At 35.6% G+C, this 13,672-nt stretch overlaps 1 protein-coding gene across 5 annotated transcripts in view; it reads left to right on the top strand.

Annotated features, from left to right (window-relative positions):
• BACH2 (BTB domain and CNC homolog 2) overlaps positions 1–11,885 on the top strand; it is a 233,964-nt gene extending 222,079 nt beyond the window's left edge. For 4 of the 5 annotated variants that reach the window (XM_070733211.1, XM_070733212.1, XM_070733215.1 and 1 more), the window contains 2 exons: positions 2,907–3,113; positions 4,425–11,885. In XM_070733211.1, the coding sequence (XP_070589312.1) occupies positions 2,907–3,113; positions 4,425–4,904 (687 nt within the window). In that variant the 3' untranslated portion in view covers positions 4,905–11,885. The remainder of the gene's footprint in view (positions 1–2,906; positions 3,114–4,424) is intronic. The other variant, XR_011557394.1, reaches the window with a different exon arrangement.
• Positions 11,886–13,672: the final 1,787 nt, after the last annotated feature.

The following is a 13,672-nucleotide window of genomic DNA, read 5'->3' as shown; positions in this document are numbered from 1 at the left end:
ACATGTGCATAATTAGGCAGAGTCTAAATGTTTTAGACTAAAACATATCAAGAGAGAAAATAGGTACCCTTCCTATCACAGAAAGCCATTTGTCCACATCACCATGTCTAAGGTCAGTCTTTGTATATTTAACAGAACATTGTTTAATTGTGGGGCGGTGAGCCATTTCTGGTGACTCATGTCACAGTAATATGACCTGTGCTCTGTGTGTTTGTGTTTATATAGTTCCACCGGTGGGATAAGAAGGTGAAGGTTCACAGACAGACAATGTGTGAAAGAAGTAATATATTCATGCGATAGTGAATTGGGGAAGTATGGAAATCGTATATAAAAAATTGCACAAGGTCATCTATCCCAAAGATGCTTTTTCAAGAAGCAACTGGGTTTTCTTGTTTTTCTTTGAAGACATTTCACTTCTCACCCAAGAAGCCTTTTCAGCTCTGACCGGATGGTGGGGAATGGAAGGATTTATACTCGTTGCAGACAGCTGAAAGTCTGCAAGGAGTATATAACTTTCCATTCCCCTCCATCCAGTCATAGCTGAAGAAGCTTGTTGGATGAGAAGCGAAACATCTTCAAAGAAATATCAGTCCAGTTGCCTCTTGAAAAAGCATCTTTGGGACAACCGTGACCTGGATGACTGAGAATCTCCTAATACAGTCTTTCCCAACCTTGGCAACTTGGAGATATCTGGACTTCAACTCCCAGAATTCCCCAGCCAGCGTTCACTGGCTGGGGAATTCTGGGAGTTGAAGTCCAAATATCTTCAAGTTGCCAAGGTTGGAAAACACTGTCCTAATACAAGGCCAGTTTGACATTCATTCGTTAGTTTCTCCACAAACAAAAACAGTTAAACTAATACACTGTACTTGTTGGCCAATGATAGGTGTGTAGGGTATTCTTATTTGTGGGAAAGTAGGTGAATGAATGTCAAACTACCTTGGCCTCGTGTAATTATCAAACAATACCAGGCAGAAACTTTTCTGTTGGTTGTGAGAGTTACTTATATCCCAATTTTCGTGGTTGTATAAGGGGCAGACTTGTATCCAAGCTATCAAAATGTATTCTCATATATTTATTTATTTATTATTAATGTATTAATTAGATTTGTATGCTGCCCCTCTCCGAAGACTCAAAGGAGTTTCCTCTTGGGAAGTCTGAATTAGAGAAGGCATATGTGAGCCATATCTAAATATAGTCTTTCTCTCATGGTGAATCTTAAAACATATGGTGCCATCTACTGGGCATATCAATATAGACAACATGTATCTATGATGTACTGAGCTTTTGAAAATTAATTGGTTCTTTGTGATAGGATCAAAGGCAAGAATAATAGCCCCGGAGGTTGAATCTGAAGTCATACCAATTTAATGTCCATTTTACCACGTTTGAAAAGTAAATTTCTCTGTAAATCTCAAAATAAAGCTTTAAGTTAACTTTCTACTATTAAGTACTCATAACTTTCTATTGTTAGGTATTCAAAACCAATTGTTATGATTGATAGCTCTTTAAAAAAAGCCTATCCTCCATGAATTTGTACAGTTGTATTTAGTTTAAAAATATCCAAGTATACAAACTAGAACCCATTACTATATGACATTGTAATAAAATTTAATTATAGACTCAGCTATCAGTCGGTTCACATATTGATCAGACATAGTAGAGTGATTTATCTCTTTATTTTAAGTCCTTTGCATATCTCAGGTTGCTTTAAAAGCTAGCACAATGAATGTAGTATTTTGTTGATCAAACTAGTTGGACTTTTCTAAATTTTTCTCCCTCGTGTATATTTTTGTAATATGGAACAACCCAATGCATAAACAATATTCCAAATATATACAGTATTGCCAAAATGCCACCTACATATTCATTGTCAGAATTTTCTATTATTTCATTTACTTGTTCATCAATACTGCAGATTTAGCTGAGGTTTTTACTGAACTACCTGTCTATATTCCCAACATTTTTTCCAGAGTAGTCTCTAAGAGGATGTAAAGTATCCATTGTGTTATTCTGCCATCTTCTGAATGTCCTTCATGCATTTAGATTCTTGCTTCTGAATGCTTTCATTTTTCCTTTAAATCAAACCTTTTAAAGCATCAGGATACCCAGTTTCAATAAGGCTATTCAGAATAATAGCGGCATAGTTTCTGTATGAAAACATGCACTAAGTACAGAAAGTGTTTTTTTCTTTATGAAAAGCACTGATAGCAATAAAATAATATTTTAATATTTTATTAGACTTGGTTTTTAATTTTTTATGAATCATTCTTTTATTAGAGAAACTGCCTTGACTTTGCTTACCACCCATGGTCATCTGATTATAGTGGTAGGAGAAATATTATTAATAATGGGATAAATATATTTTATCACAACATAGAAGAGCATGAATACCTAAACAAAATAAATCTTGAGTATTTGTATCAGCATCTGAATCTGCCATGGAACCTTTTACATCTTATTCTGATGATTTATTTACTGGCTGTCAAATTTGATGATGTTAGATTTCACTGATGTAAAAAGAAGTACAATTAAATTCAACAATTAACATAACAAATATGTAACCTCAGTTAAGAAAAAAAGTATTGTAGTTTTTATTTTAGGATTCTTCTTTAGTTTATTATCCTTTATATTTTTAATTATCATCCTTTCTTCGAATTGGAACCTGTACTTCGAGGGGAACATGAAAAATCTCATTTATCTAAACCAAACTGTTTATACTTTATAGTATTGCTTATTTTGTTGTATAATAGTCATTTACACTGTTAGGATATTTTTTTAACTTGCCTACAATGCGGGACTTAATACTTGAACTATAGTCAACTATATTCTTTGAGTAAAAGAACTATTCCAAGGAACCTGCTAAATTCTTTGTTAAATCTGCCTTTTCCTTTATTTTACCTCAGGTGAAACTTCCATTTCCTGTAGATCAAATCACAGATCTTCCAAGGAATGATTTCCAGATGATGATAAAGATGCACAAATTAACCTCAGAGCAATTGGAATTTATCCATGATGTTCGGCGGCGCAGTAAAAACCGAATTGCTGCCCAGCGCTGTCGCAAGAGAAAACTGGACTGTATTCAGAATTTGGAATGTGAAATCCGCAAATTGGTAAGCCTAAAGAAATATTAAATACCATTATTTATTAAATAACTCACTTTATACTGATCATTAACCAAATTTAATAAAATCCATTTAATCTATTTTGCCTTGTCTTTATAATTCATACTAAATACTAAGACTTATTAAGCATGTCCCGTCTTATATTTAATACACTCCAAATTTGCTTAAACTTGAACAAAATGTATCAAGTAACTTCTCATCATATTTAGGGGTGATTGAGTCAGGTCAAATAATTTGGATAGAATGCTCCCCATCTCAGCCTTTCCCCCCTAATAATCCATAGCTTTTCTAAACACAATTCTGTCCTCTGTGATCACAAACATATATCTTATCTGTTGACTTAGCTTCTTCTCTTTCCTCAATCCTAGTCCATCATCTGTTCATATTATATGTGTATGTGTGATTGCTGACTATTGCCTCAAGAGAAGAATGGCTTTTTATTTTGTCCGTTATTAGCTCTTCCAATCTACGGTTCTCCCATTAATTTGAAGATCTTTTATCTATTTTCTACCTTTGCTTTTCCACTGTCAGACTTTTAATAGAATAGAATAGAATAGAATTTTTATTGGCCAAGTGTGATTGGACACACAAGGAATTTGTCTTGGTGCATATGCTCTCAGCGTACATAAAATAAAATATACATTTGTCAAGAATCATGTGGTACAACACCTAATGATTGTCATAGGGGTCAAATAAGCAATGAAGAAGCAATATTAATAAAAATCTTAGGATATAAGCAACAAGTTACAGTCATACAGTCAACATGGGATGAAATGGGTGAAAGGAATGATGAGAAAAACTAGTAGAATAGAAGTGCAGATTTAGTAGAAAGTCTGACAGTATTGAGGGAATTATTTGTTTAGTAGAGTGATGGCGTTTGGAAAAAAACTGTTCTTGTGTCTATTTGTCTTGGTGTGCAGTGCTCTGTAGCGACGTTTTGAGGGTAGGAGTTGAAACAATTTGTGTCCAGGATGTGAGGGGTCAGTAAATATTTTCCCCGCCCTCTTTTTGACTCGTGCATTATACAGGTCCTCAATGGAAGGCAGGTTGGCAGCAATTGTTTTTTCTGCAGTTCTGATTATCCTCTGAAGTCTGTGTCGGTCCTGTTGGGTTGCAGCACCAAACCAGACAGTTATAGAGGTGCAGATGACAGACTCAATGATTCCTCTGTAGAACTGTATCAGCAGCTTTAGTATTTCATTCTGGATAATGTGCCAAAATTAAGACCTGATTTTGAAATTCTGATGCCTGATGTGCCAAACCTCTCTTTAAAAATGAACGCTGTTCTGTATTTGACAGGTTTGTGAGAAGGAGAAACTTCTGTCAGAAAGGAACCAGCTGAAAGCATGCATGGGAGAGTTATTAGATAATTTCTCCTGCCTTTCTCAAGAAGTATGCCGAGACATGCAGACCTCCGAACAGATCCAAGACCTTCACCGATACTGCCCTGTGCTCAGGCCTATGGATCTTCCGACAGCAGCTAGTATTAACCCTTCATCAGGTGGAGTGGAGCAAAATGTAGTGACATCCCAATGCATTGGAGAAAGCTTGCAGTGCTGTTCAGAACAAAGCCCAGTGCAGCAGCTGGGAGCCCACTGGCTACCCAACAACATTTCTGACAAATGTGCAGCAAGAGGACTGGATGGAGCTGACCAAGTTACCTATTCTGAGCAGGAGCTCCCTCCAGAACAGAACAACCAAGCGGTGACCATGGATTTCTGTCAGGAAATGACTGATAAGTGTACGACAGATGAGCAGCCTAGGAAGGAGTACACTTAGTGTTCGGTATACCTTTTACATCACACCTAGTAAGGTTTCCTCAGTCAGTCAGTGGCCATGATCATTTGTTGTCTTTATTGAAGAACATACTTGGTGCACACTACAGTGGTCTTAGCAGCAATACTGTTTTTAAGTATTCCATCCTCTCTACAAAGCAGGAGTCTAACTTCTTCACTATGGTGCTATCCCATGCTCAGGCAGGGGAACAAAGCAGTGGCAACACTGTCTGATCCTTTTTTTATTGCTGTTGTTATTGTTACTGTATTTTAATTTTAATTTCAATATTCAACAGGGATGGACATAACACCTCTGAGGACCCAAATGCAGCTTTTTCTCAGTGGCCCATGTCACAAAACCCTAACTCAGGAATTTCCTCTGAATGTTCAATTTTTCATTGAAGACAGCTTCTTTACACATCAAAGTTTTATAGCTAAACTGTACATATATACATATATATAGTATATATAAAAATATATATCCATATGCAAAAAAAAACAAAACCCTGCATGGCTCAGAATTTTCTCATGAAAACAACTGGAATTTTAAATTTCTATTGTATAAAAATTCCAACATTCCTTTCTTGGTCTATGCTAGAAGTAACTTGTATATGTTTTAATATTTTCCCCCGCCACTCAGTTCACTGTTCAGCAATATCATCTACCTTTATATATAAAGTTTCAATGTTGGAAACTTTTTTGAATTTTTAATCTGGGACAGTGTTTGTGGCACCTCTCACTTTTTGTGCCCATTTTGAACAAAGTGGGTTTTATTCTTACCTGTCTCACAGATACTGTATAGCAATGGTCAATTTTGCCACTTGCACTGAGTTTTGGATCAAACCTCATTTCGTAAATGAAGTTGCAACTTTGGTATATTTCACACATTTTATTCATTACTGTTTCTTTTTTTTTAATTCAGCAAACTAGGAAAAACAAACCTCAGGAGTTGATTATGTAATGAATTATTAGTCTTGCCAAATATGGAATTCTTCTTAATAGTGTGAATTGGGCATTTTTTGTATTTATCTTTGTTTATCTTCCCCCCACCCCCCAAAAATTAAGCCAAACAGTGATTCTCAATATGTGGTCTAGAGGCCTGCTAGGTTGTCACAAGGAGTCATGAAGGCTTGAAGAATGAGTTAAATCTTATGATTTAAATCATGAGTTACGTCTTGGTGGTCTGTGGTCATAGTCTGTGGCTACAAAAGGTATTTAAAAGAGGTGTGTGGTAAAGAAACGGTTGAGTCTATATTATCAATGCTGAACTAAGGCAGATTTCTCCAAGTTGGATAGGGTAATTGGAAATAGTTGTGCACTGCATCCAAAGGATACTAGGCTGAGGAAAGATGGCATAAGGCAAAATTGCTTAGATTCAGAGGCTTCGTTTCAATCAGCAAAGTTTAAATCAAGGCCTCCACTCCAGATCTTAACTTGTGTTCCTAGTGTTTATTTTTTTTCTCCAGTCGTTCTTTCTACTGGCTTCGCTGTATAATCTCCCTTAATGCTGCCTTAACATAGATGCCGATTGCAGTGATATATTAGGATATACTATTCTGGCCTGTACTGGCATCAGCTCAAAACTGCTGCTGATTGAGTTGCTCTGAAAAATGAAAAACAGTGGCCATTCAGAGAATGACAGAGTACAGAGAACCATATTTAGAACAATTGTGAATATTAAAAATAAAATACTGACCAACATAGAAAATGTGAGTGAAGAAAGAAATAGTTGTAAAAATATTGAAACCTCAGGTAATCCTTGACTTACAACTAGTCCTCACATGACCATGACAATATCCCCAGGATCACATAAATCAAATTTGGGCACATGTATTAACAGCAGCTGCAGTGACTTAAAGTCATATGCTTGCCATTTCCAATCTTCCCAGGACACCTCTGACAAAAATAAATTGGGGAAGCCAGATTCACTTTAACAATCATACACTTAACAAAGCCAAAAAGTCATAAAATCAGGCACAACCCGCTTCACAACCATCTTGCTTAGGAGTGGAAATTCTGGCCCCAATTGTGGTTATAAATTGAGGACTACCTGTTTAAAAAAATTGACTCAACTCTAGTTGATTTGCATTGAACAATAATTATGCAAAATTACTTCCAAAATATAACCACTCCTGCTCATGGAAACATTTTTCCTATTGAAATATTGTGCAGGTAATCCACAACTTACAACAATTTGTTCAGCCAACCAGGTCCCCCTCCCACCCTTTGAGGCACCCCAGGCTCTGCCTAATGCCTACAGTGAGAAGAGGCGGGAGAATAGTGGGTGTCCTGCTTAATGATGGCAACAACTTAATTCTGGGCTCCATTGTTGTAAGTTGAAAAAGTGAGAAAAGCATTGATGTAATTTCAAAGCACGCCAACAAGATTTATCCCTGATATTTCTTTGTGATGGATTCCGTCCTTCTGTTTTTAAAAGATTACTTTTTATTTTCACAATAACCTCCTTTGGGCTATATTCTAAGGTGGCATTTATCATTTATAGATTGGTCCTGTTTATTGTGTATTAGACCTTATTGAATCATCACACAGTGTCAATGCAGACAGCTTTTCCGTATACCTTCCTCAAAGATACTATTTACATTGAGCCACAGTCTCTTGCTCACCAGAGTAGCATTGCTTTTCCAGCAGAAAAATCAGCATCTTTTTTTCCAATGAGGGGTATGTAGACAAATAGCCAGTCCTGTTTCTGCAGTAGGCCATTCATTGTACTCTTCCTACCAACTCGGAAGTAGATACACTGCATATTCCACATTTATTGACTAAAAAGGGTGGAGACATCCTTATGTAGGATGGAGGTACTATATGTTTAGCATATATTATTTAAATATTAAGCATTTGTGTAAAATGAATAAACTTATTAATAGCTCTCCATATATTTATCTATGGCAAATGGATGCTAGTTCAAACTGTAGAGTAATGTTTTAGATAGGGGCTCCCCCTTTGAAAATATAACTTTATACTAGAAGTTTTCAAATAAAATATTTGGGTCGAGGAGTTGTGTAGATATGAAGGTCTTGTAATCCAGCTGATGTTGCAGAACTCATGGCTGTTTCTCAGAAAACGTAACTTCAGTGATTACAGTCAGTGATGGAAGCTAATATTTCAAGCAACATGTGAATTTCATTATATTTTTCACAGTCATTAAGAATTCTTCATTCTTTTATCCTATTGGCAGTATTGTTCAATACTTTTTTGTTTTGATATCTGTAAGTGACCTCTAAGTTGTATTTCTTGTGGGTATAGAATCCAGGATGTTCCAGAAGGAGAACTCCTTTTTACTTTCCATCATTATTTGGCTATTTTTTTTACCTTTTTCTTCTGAACAATGAAGGAAAGGGGAAAAAATAAAGAAGAAATAGAAACTATGATTGTACATAGAGATCCCCTTCCTTCAAATAAAAATTCATAAGCAGGGCTAAGTAGTTGCAAAATAAAAGCCTCATCTCATATTAGATTCTAACCACTTGATATAAGAGATTTACTATTAATAACAACTCATGTGCAAATGGTACTTTTGACCTCATTTTGTTGGTTTACATGTAATGGACAAAACATGTTCTACAGTTATTGTATTGACCTGGCTCTCTCACTGCCTTTTTCTCCTCCTACTCATTCTTCTCTACCTCCACCTCCCCTTTTTTCTCTAATCCACTGCTCTGTTGTTTCAAACTTTTTGCTTTCTTTCTTTTACTTTCTTTTTGCCTCTTTGTGTATATTAGCTTCTTTGGACACACTTTTTCAGAATCACATATGATTCTTGGGTTAACTTCTTAGGAGAATTACTTTCAGAACTGGACCCAAATTAAGACGTTTGAAATGCATTAGGCTAAAGGAAAATTAGGGGAACAGAACTCACCAAAATTTTTATTTTTAGATAAAAGTAAGCATGCAAAGAACAGTACTGGCTGTTAAGTGATGAAGGAATGGATGTGATGTCATGTTTTTACATTCCTATGCTAATCAGCTGCTTTTGCACTGAGTAAGGAATGTGCAACTAATATATATTTGGCCCTGTCCAGTCTTCATATTCTCATTTTAATTTGCCTTTACTGTGCTTTCTATTGCCAGAAAACCTCATTTCATTTAGGCGTCTTCTACTTTTTGTCAGGCGAATATTACACTTACATAAATATTTACGTTTGCTAGGGGGTGCCTTGAATAAAGTTGAAGTTCATTGAAACCTGATTCTGGAACAAAAAGGTTAGTTTTTGTTTTTGTTTTGTTTTTTTAAAAAGCTTCAGTCAGATTCCCAAAATATTCTTATGTTTATGTCCTAGGCCTAATGTATGCTGACTCAAGCATCAGAAATTGATGCTGTAGTATAAAACTATTATATATTACACAGTTAAATTATTTGAAGTCTTTCTAAGAAATATATGCTGCTTTTTTAAAGATGCACTTTTTTTGGATCTAATCCATCTATTTTTATTCCCAAGGAAGTAAAAATTGGAAAAAAAATGGAATACAGAAGCCACTGTGATCAGTATTCCAATTTTTGTCTCTTGAAAAAAGACAGTAAGAGCTATCTAAGTCTATTCAGCTGCTGAATCTGAATATTACATTCAGCTTACTGCAATATCGCAAAATTTAAAAAAATATTATAGGGAATTTTAAAGGAAAATGTTTTTGAATGCTCAAAAATACTGCATTCAACAATTGCAGTTATTCCCATTTATACATCACTGTGATGTGAAAAGCCGCATGGGTGGAATTTCAGGTGATTTTTTTTTATCTCTTTTTTTTCTTCCCTAAATAAAGTATGCTAACTAACCTCACAGCAACTGGTTAAATTTATTTTTTATCTTTGGTGTGCCAGTCAATCTTTATGGCCTTTAGTATAGGTTAATCTAATCCTGAAGCCTGGTGATCTTTTTCTTTTGTTGGTGACCTGTAAATCTTGTATGTTCCTTTTTCAAGACAAACCGACAGATAGGGTTTGCTCTTTCCCGAGCTACGGATATTCTCTATAATTTGTAACAGATTTAGCCTACACAGCTACAGTATCCTTAGAGCAGCAGGCAAGTAAGTAGTTTTGTGAAGCCTATGCAAGCATGAAATTCTCAACAATCTAGCTCAGACCAATGAGGCAGTTTTCACACGCACACAAAAGATCAGGATTTTTGTTTGTTTGATCGCTTGTTTCACTGCCATCTCTTTAAATGTGTACATTTAAAAAGTTTGAGTTAGTGAAGACAGACAAGAAAGGATGTTACTTGATGTAGCCTTAGGAAAGCTCTGCTAAAAAATGTGGTAGCTAATTTCTATCTACAATATAAAATCAGTATGTGTAATTTTGCTTGTTTATATTATGTATATTTATAATTGAATTATTTTGTGACACAGGCATCAAATAATGCTGCAGAATACAGTTGTACATATGTTAAATCCATTCAAACAATTTTATGTATATTAAAAATCTATAGTTTGGTGGATTGTAGACTACTAATAAATTATTATAACTTTCTTTGGAAGTTAGAATGTCATTGCTTGCCGTGTAAAAGAATTACAGTATTTTCCTACACTCCACCAATATTATATATAGCTAGATAGATAGAGAGATATCAAAATAAAACTAGTGATATGTATTTGTTTTTAAATTATAATGGTCATGTGGTTCTACCATTGTGATGAAAGCCACTTTTTCTAGTGGGGAGTAATTATTCAGATTTCTTCAAACTGAAAAAAAAATAGATAACTTTTTATTATCAATGCCTCACTAATATCAGCTCTTTTATATATAGGTCCAGTTTACATAATGTTTAAACACCTATGCAGTGTAATAAAATAAATTATATGAAAGTTTGTTCAGCTTGACCCTATGCATGTTTACTCGAAAGTAAGTCTCACTGAGTTCAATGCAGCTTCTACCCGGATAAGTGTGCATAGGATTGCAGCCTTATAAATTAAAAAAAAACTTTGATGAAAGTTTGATGAAAATTCATTTTTCTGTCATCGCTCAAAACTTGAAATGGTTCAAGCGATTTTGAAGCCAATGATCCATTTAATTTTGAAGGCAGTCGGGATTAGAAATTTAGCCTAGAAGTTCCCTGTTTCCTGTCTTACAAACAGGTGAATTCAAATTTGAGAAGCTAGGCTGAATTTCTGGGTTATTCCGCACATTTAGAGTTCAGTGCTTTGATGGTAATGAGTATGAGTTCTTGTGCACTTACAGTTATGAAAAGGATAAGGCTTTCTCTGAAAACTGATATTTAATATTTGCATTACGAATTTTAATAATATATATCTGGACTCCTTCAATCAGCAGAAATTCCACTCAGTACTTTGGAGATCTCTGGATACTGATTTTTGCCATTCAGTTCAAGGCTCATCTTTGATTACAAGGGTGAAGAGATCCCCCAAGAGTTTGTTCCAGAACCAGTGGGATACAAGTGCACCTCTACTATCTATGCCTTACAAACTTCAGAGGCCATATTCAAAACAGGGTTTTATCAGTGTATGCAAGGGGGGATACAACCCCTCTCCTCTTCCTCCCCAGGTCAAACAGTATGGACAGTTCTCACACATATCTACCTGTATAATCTTCTGTACCTCTCATAACTGGTCAATGACTGTAACAAGTTGCATCAGGTGTTTTTCTATATACTTTTTACACAGATTCTATGTGATTAATGGAACTTAATTCAATGCATCATTTTATTGTACTAGTTCTTAAGCTTGTCTATTATTTTTTTTTTCTAGGTGACCGTGGTTTCTTGTGATTTTTATTGTATAAATGAAATGGCTGTTGATGCTTATTCCTTGTTACTAAGAATTTTTACCTTTTTTTGTGGGGGAAACAGCATTGCTATCTACGAACTAATAAATTTAAAGACTTCAGTTACTCATTGTAAATACAGTATCGTGCAAAAAAAATTTTTTCCATTCATTTGAATTGATAGTGTTAACTGAATTTTGTCTAGACACCATTTCTGTTGATGAAATAAAGACATACCAATATGTATTGTAGCATTGTCTCTAGTGTCTGAATTTAATGTTGCAGGGGGGAATTAAAACAGCCTCAAGTCAAGGTCATCGGGCAGTTATATAGAAAAAACTATGCAGGCATACTTGGCAGTAATATGGCTTGCAATTACTGTATTTTTTTCTGCAATATCTCTGGTTTTTCTAGAGTACTATATGTGTTTTATTCATTGCAGTTTCTCATCCCAGTACTTGACAGTCAAAACATCTTTACCCCATTCAAGGTACTGACATCTGCTGAGGCTTAATAGTATTAAATTGACTTGAAGAATTACCTGAAACAGGCAATGTTTTTCCTTGTCTGACATTCTTAAGTTACAGTTCAGATATTCTCCAGTTAGTTACTTCTGTAAGTGCCCAAATGACTATATTTTTAGGTTAAGCCAGAAACTATAGTGTGATGTAAAGCAGTGATTTTCAACCTTTTTTGAGCCGCGGCACATTTTTTACATTTACAAAACCATGGGGCACATTGAGTGGGGATGGGGGGCCCGCTAAAAAAAGTTTGGACAAAAAAATTCTCTCTCTCTCTTTTCCTCCCTTTCGCTCTATTTCTTTCTCCCTCCCTCCCTCTTTCTCTTTTTTCTCTCTCCTTCCCTTTCTCCCTTCCTTCCTCTTTTTTGCTCTTTCTCTCTCCCTCCCTACCTCCCTCTATGTCTTTCTCTCTCCCACTTTCCCTCTCTCTCTTTCTCTTTCTTTCTTTCTCTTTCTCTCTTGTTCTCTTTCTTTCTCTCTCTCGTTCTTTCTTTTTCCCTCTCTTGCTTTCTCTCTCTTTCTTTCTGTTTTCTTTCTCTCTCTCTCTCTCTCTTGCTCTTTCTCTCTCTTGCTTTCTCTCTTGCTTTCTCTCTCTCGCTCTCTCTCTTTCTTTCTTTCTCTCGTTTTCTTTCTCTCTCTGAGCTTCGCGGCACACCTGACCATGTCTCACGGCACACTAGTGTGCCACGGCACACTGGTTGAAAAACACTGATGTAAAGTAGTAGTCTTTTTTTACATCTCTGATGTAGCATAATCTGAAAACATTGCCTATGATCTGTAATAACTGTTCTGACACATAGGAGCATCTGCAGGGGGGAGTTGGTTAAAAAAAACCCAATCATAGTTGCCATTTTGTGTTATTTATAACACTTGCACACCCTAGTATAGAACTTACAGGCAAATATAGAAGTCAAGTAACTTTTTCTCCCAGTGATATTCTCGTTTATTTTTTAAAAACATTTTATGATACCACAAGAGATTGCAGGTAAAAGTACAAAATAAATGAATTATTTTTCATCCTAATGTTGTGAGCCACTCCGAGTCCTTGGAGAGGGGTGGCATACAAATATAATAAATTATTATTTTTTATTATTAATACCGTAAGCCTACTATCTAGTGAGAGATATGCAAAGAACAAATCCAAGTTCAAATGAATGCCGAATCAGTATATTAACAACTTACACTGCACAGTCTGGCTTCAAGAAATATAGTTAGATATCAGCAGCAGACTGAGTCACAATTGACCAATGATCTCACTCAGTGGTTTCCTGTACAGGTAATTCCCCAGGTGTTTGATGGCTTTAAATTGGAACTTTAAATTTCTATTACTATGTGAAGTAATCATAAAACACAATGTTATACGATGACAGCATCACTTAGCTAAAGAAACCCCGAAATCCTGGTTGCCATGTTACCCACAGGACCATGTGGTCATTAAGAGGGAAAGGGCACAAGTCCTGGGCAAATAGACTGGGGTGGGTGGGTCAGTGCTGTAAATGGGGAGGGAGGGTGAGA

The sequence above is a fragment of the Erythrolamprus reginae genome, chromosome 1 (assembly GCF_031021105.1).
Source record: "Erythrolamprus reginae isolate rEryReg1 chromosome 1, rEryReg1.hap1, whole genome shotgun sequence".
NCBI classification, from domain to species: domain Eukaryota; kingdom Metazoa; phylum Chordata; class Lepidosauria; order Squamata; family Dipsadidae; genus Erythrolamprus; species Erythrolamprus reginae.
The sequence above is the reverse complement of the archived record's forward strand: the minus strand, read 5'-3'. Positions and strand labels throughout refer to the sequence as shown.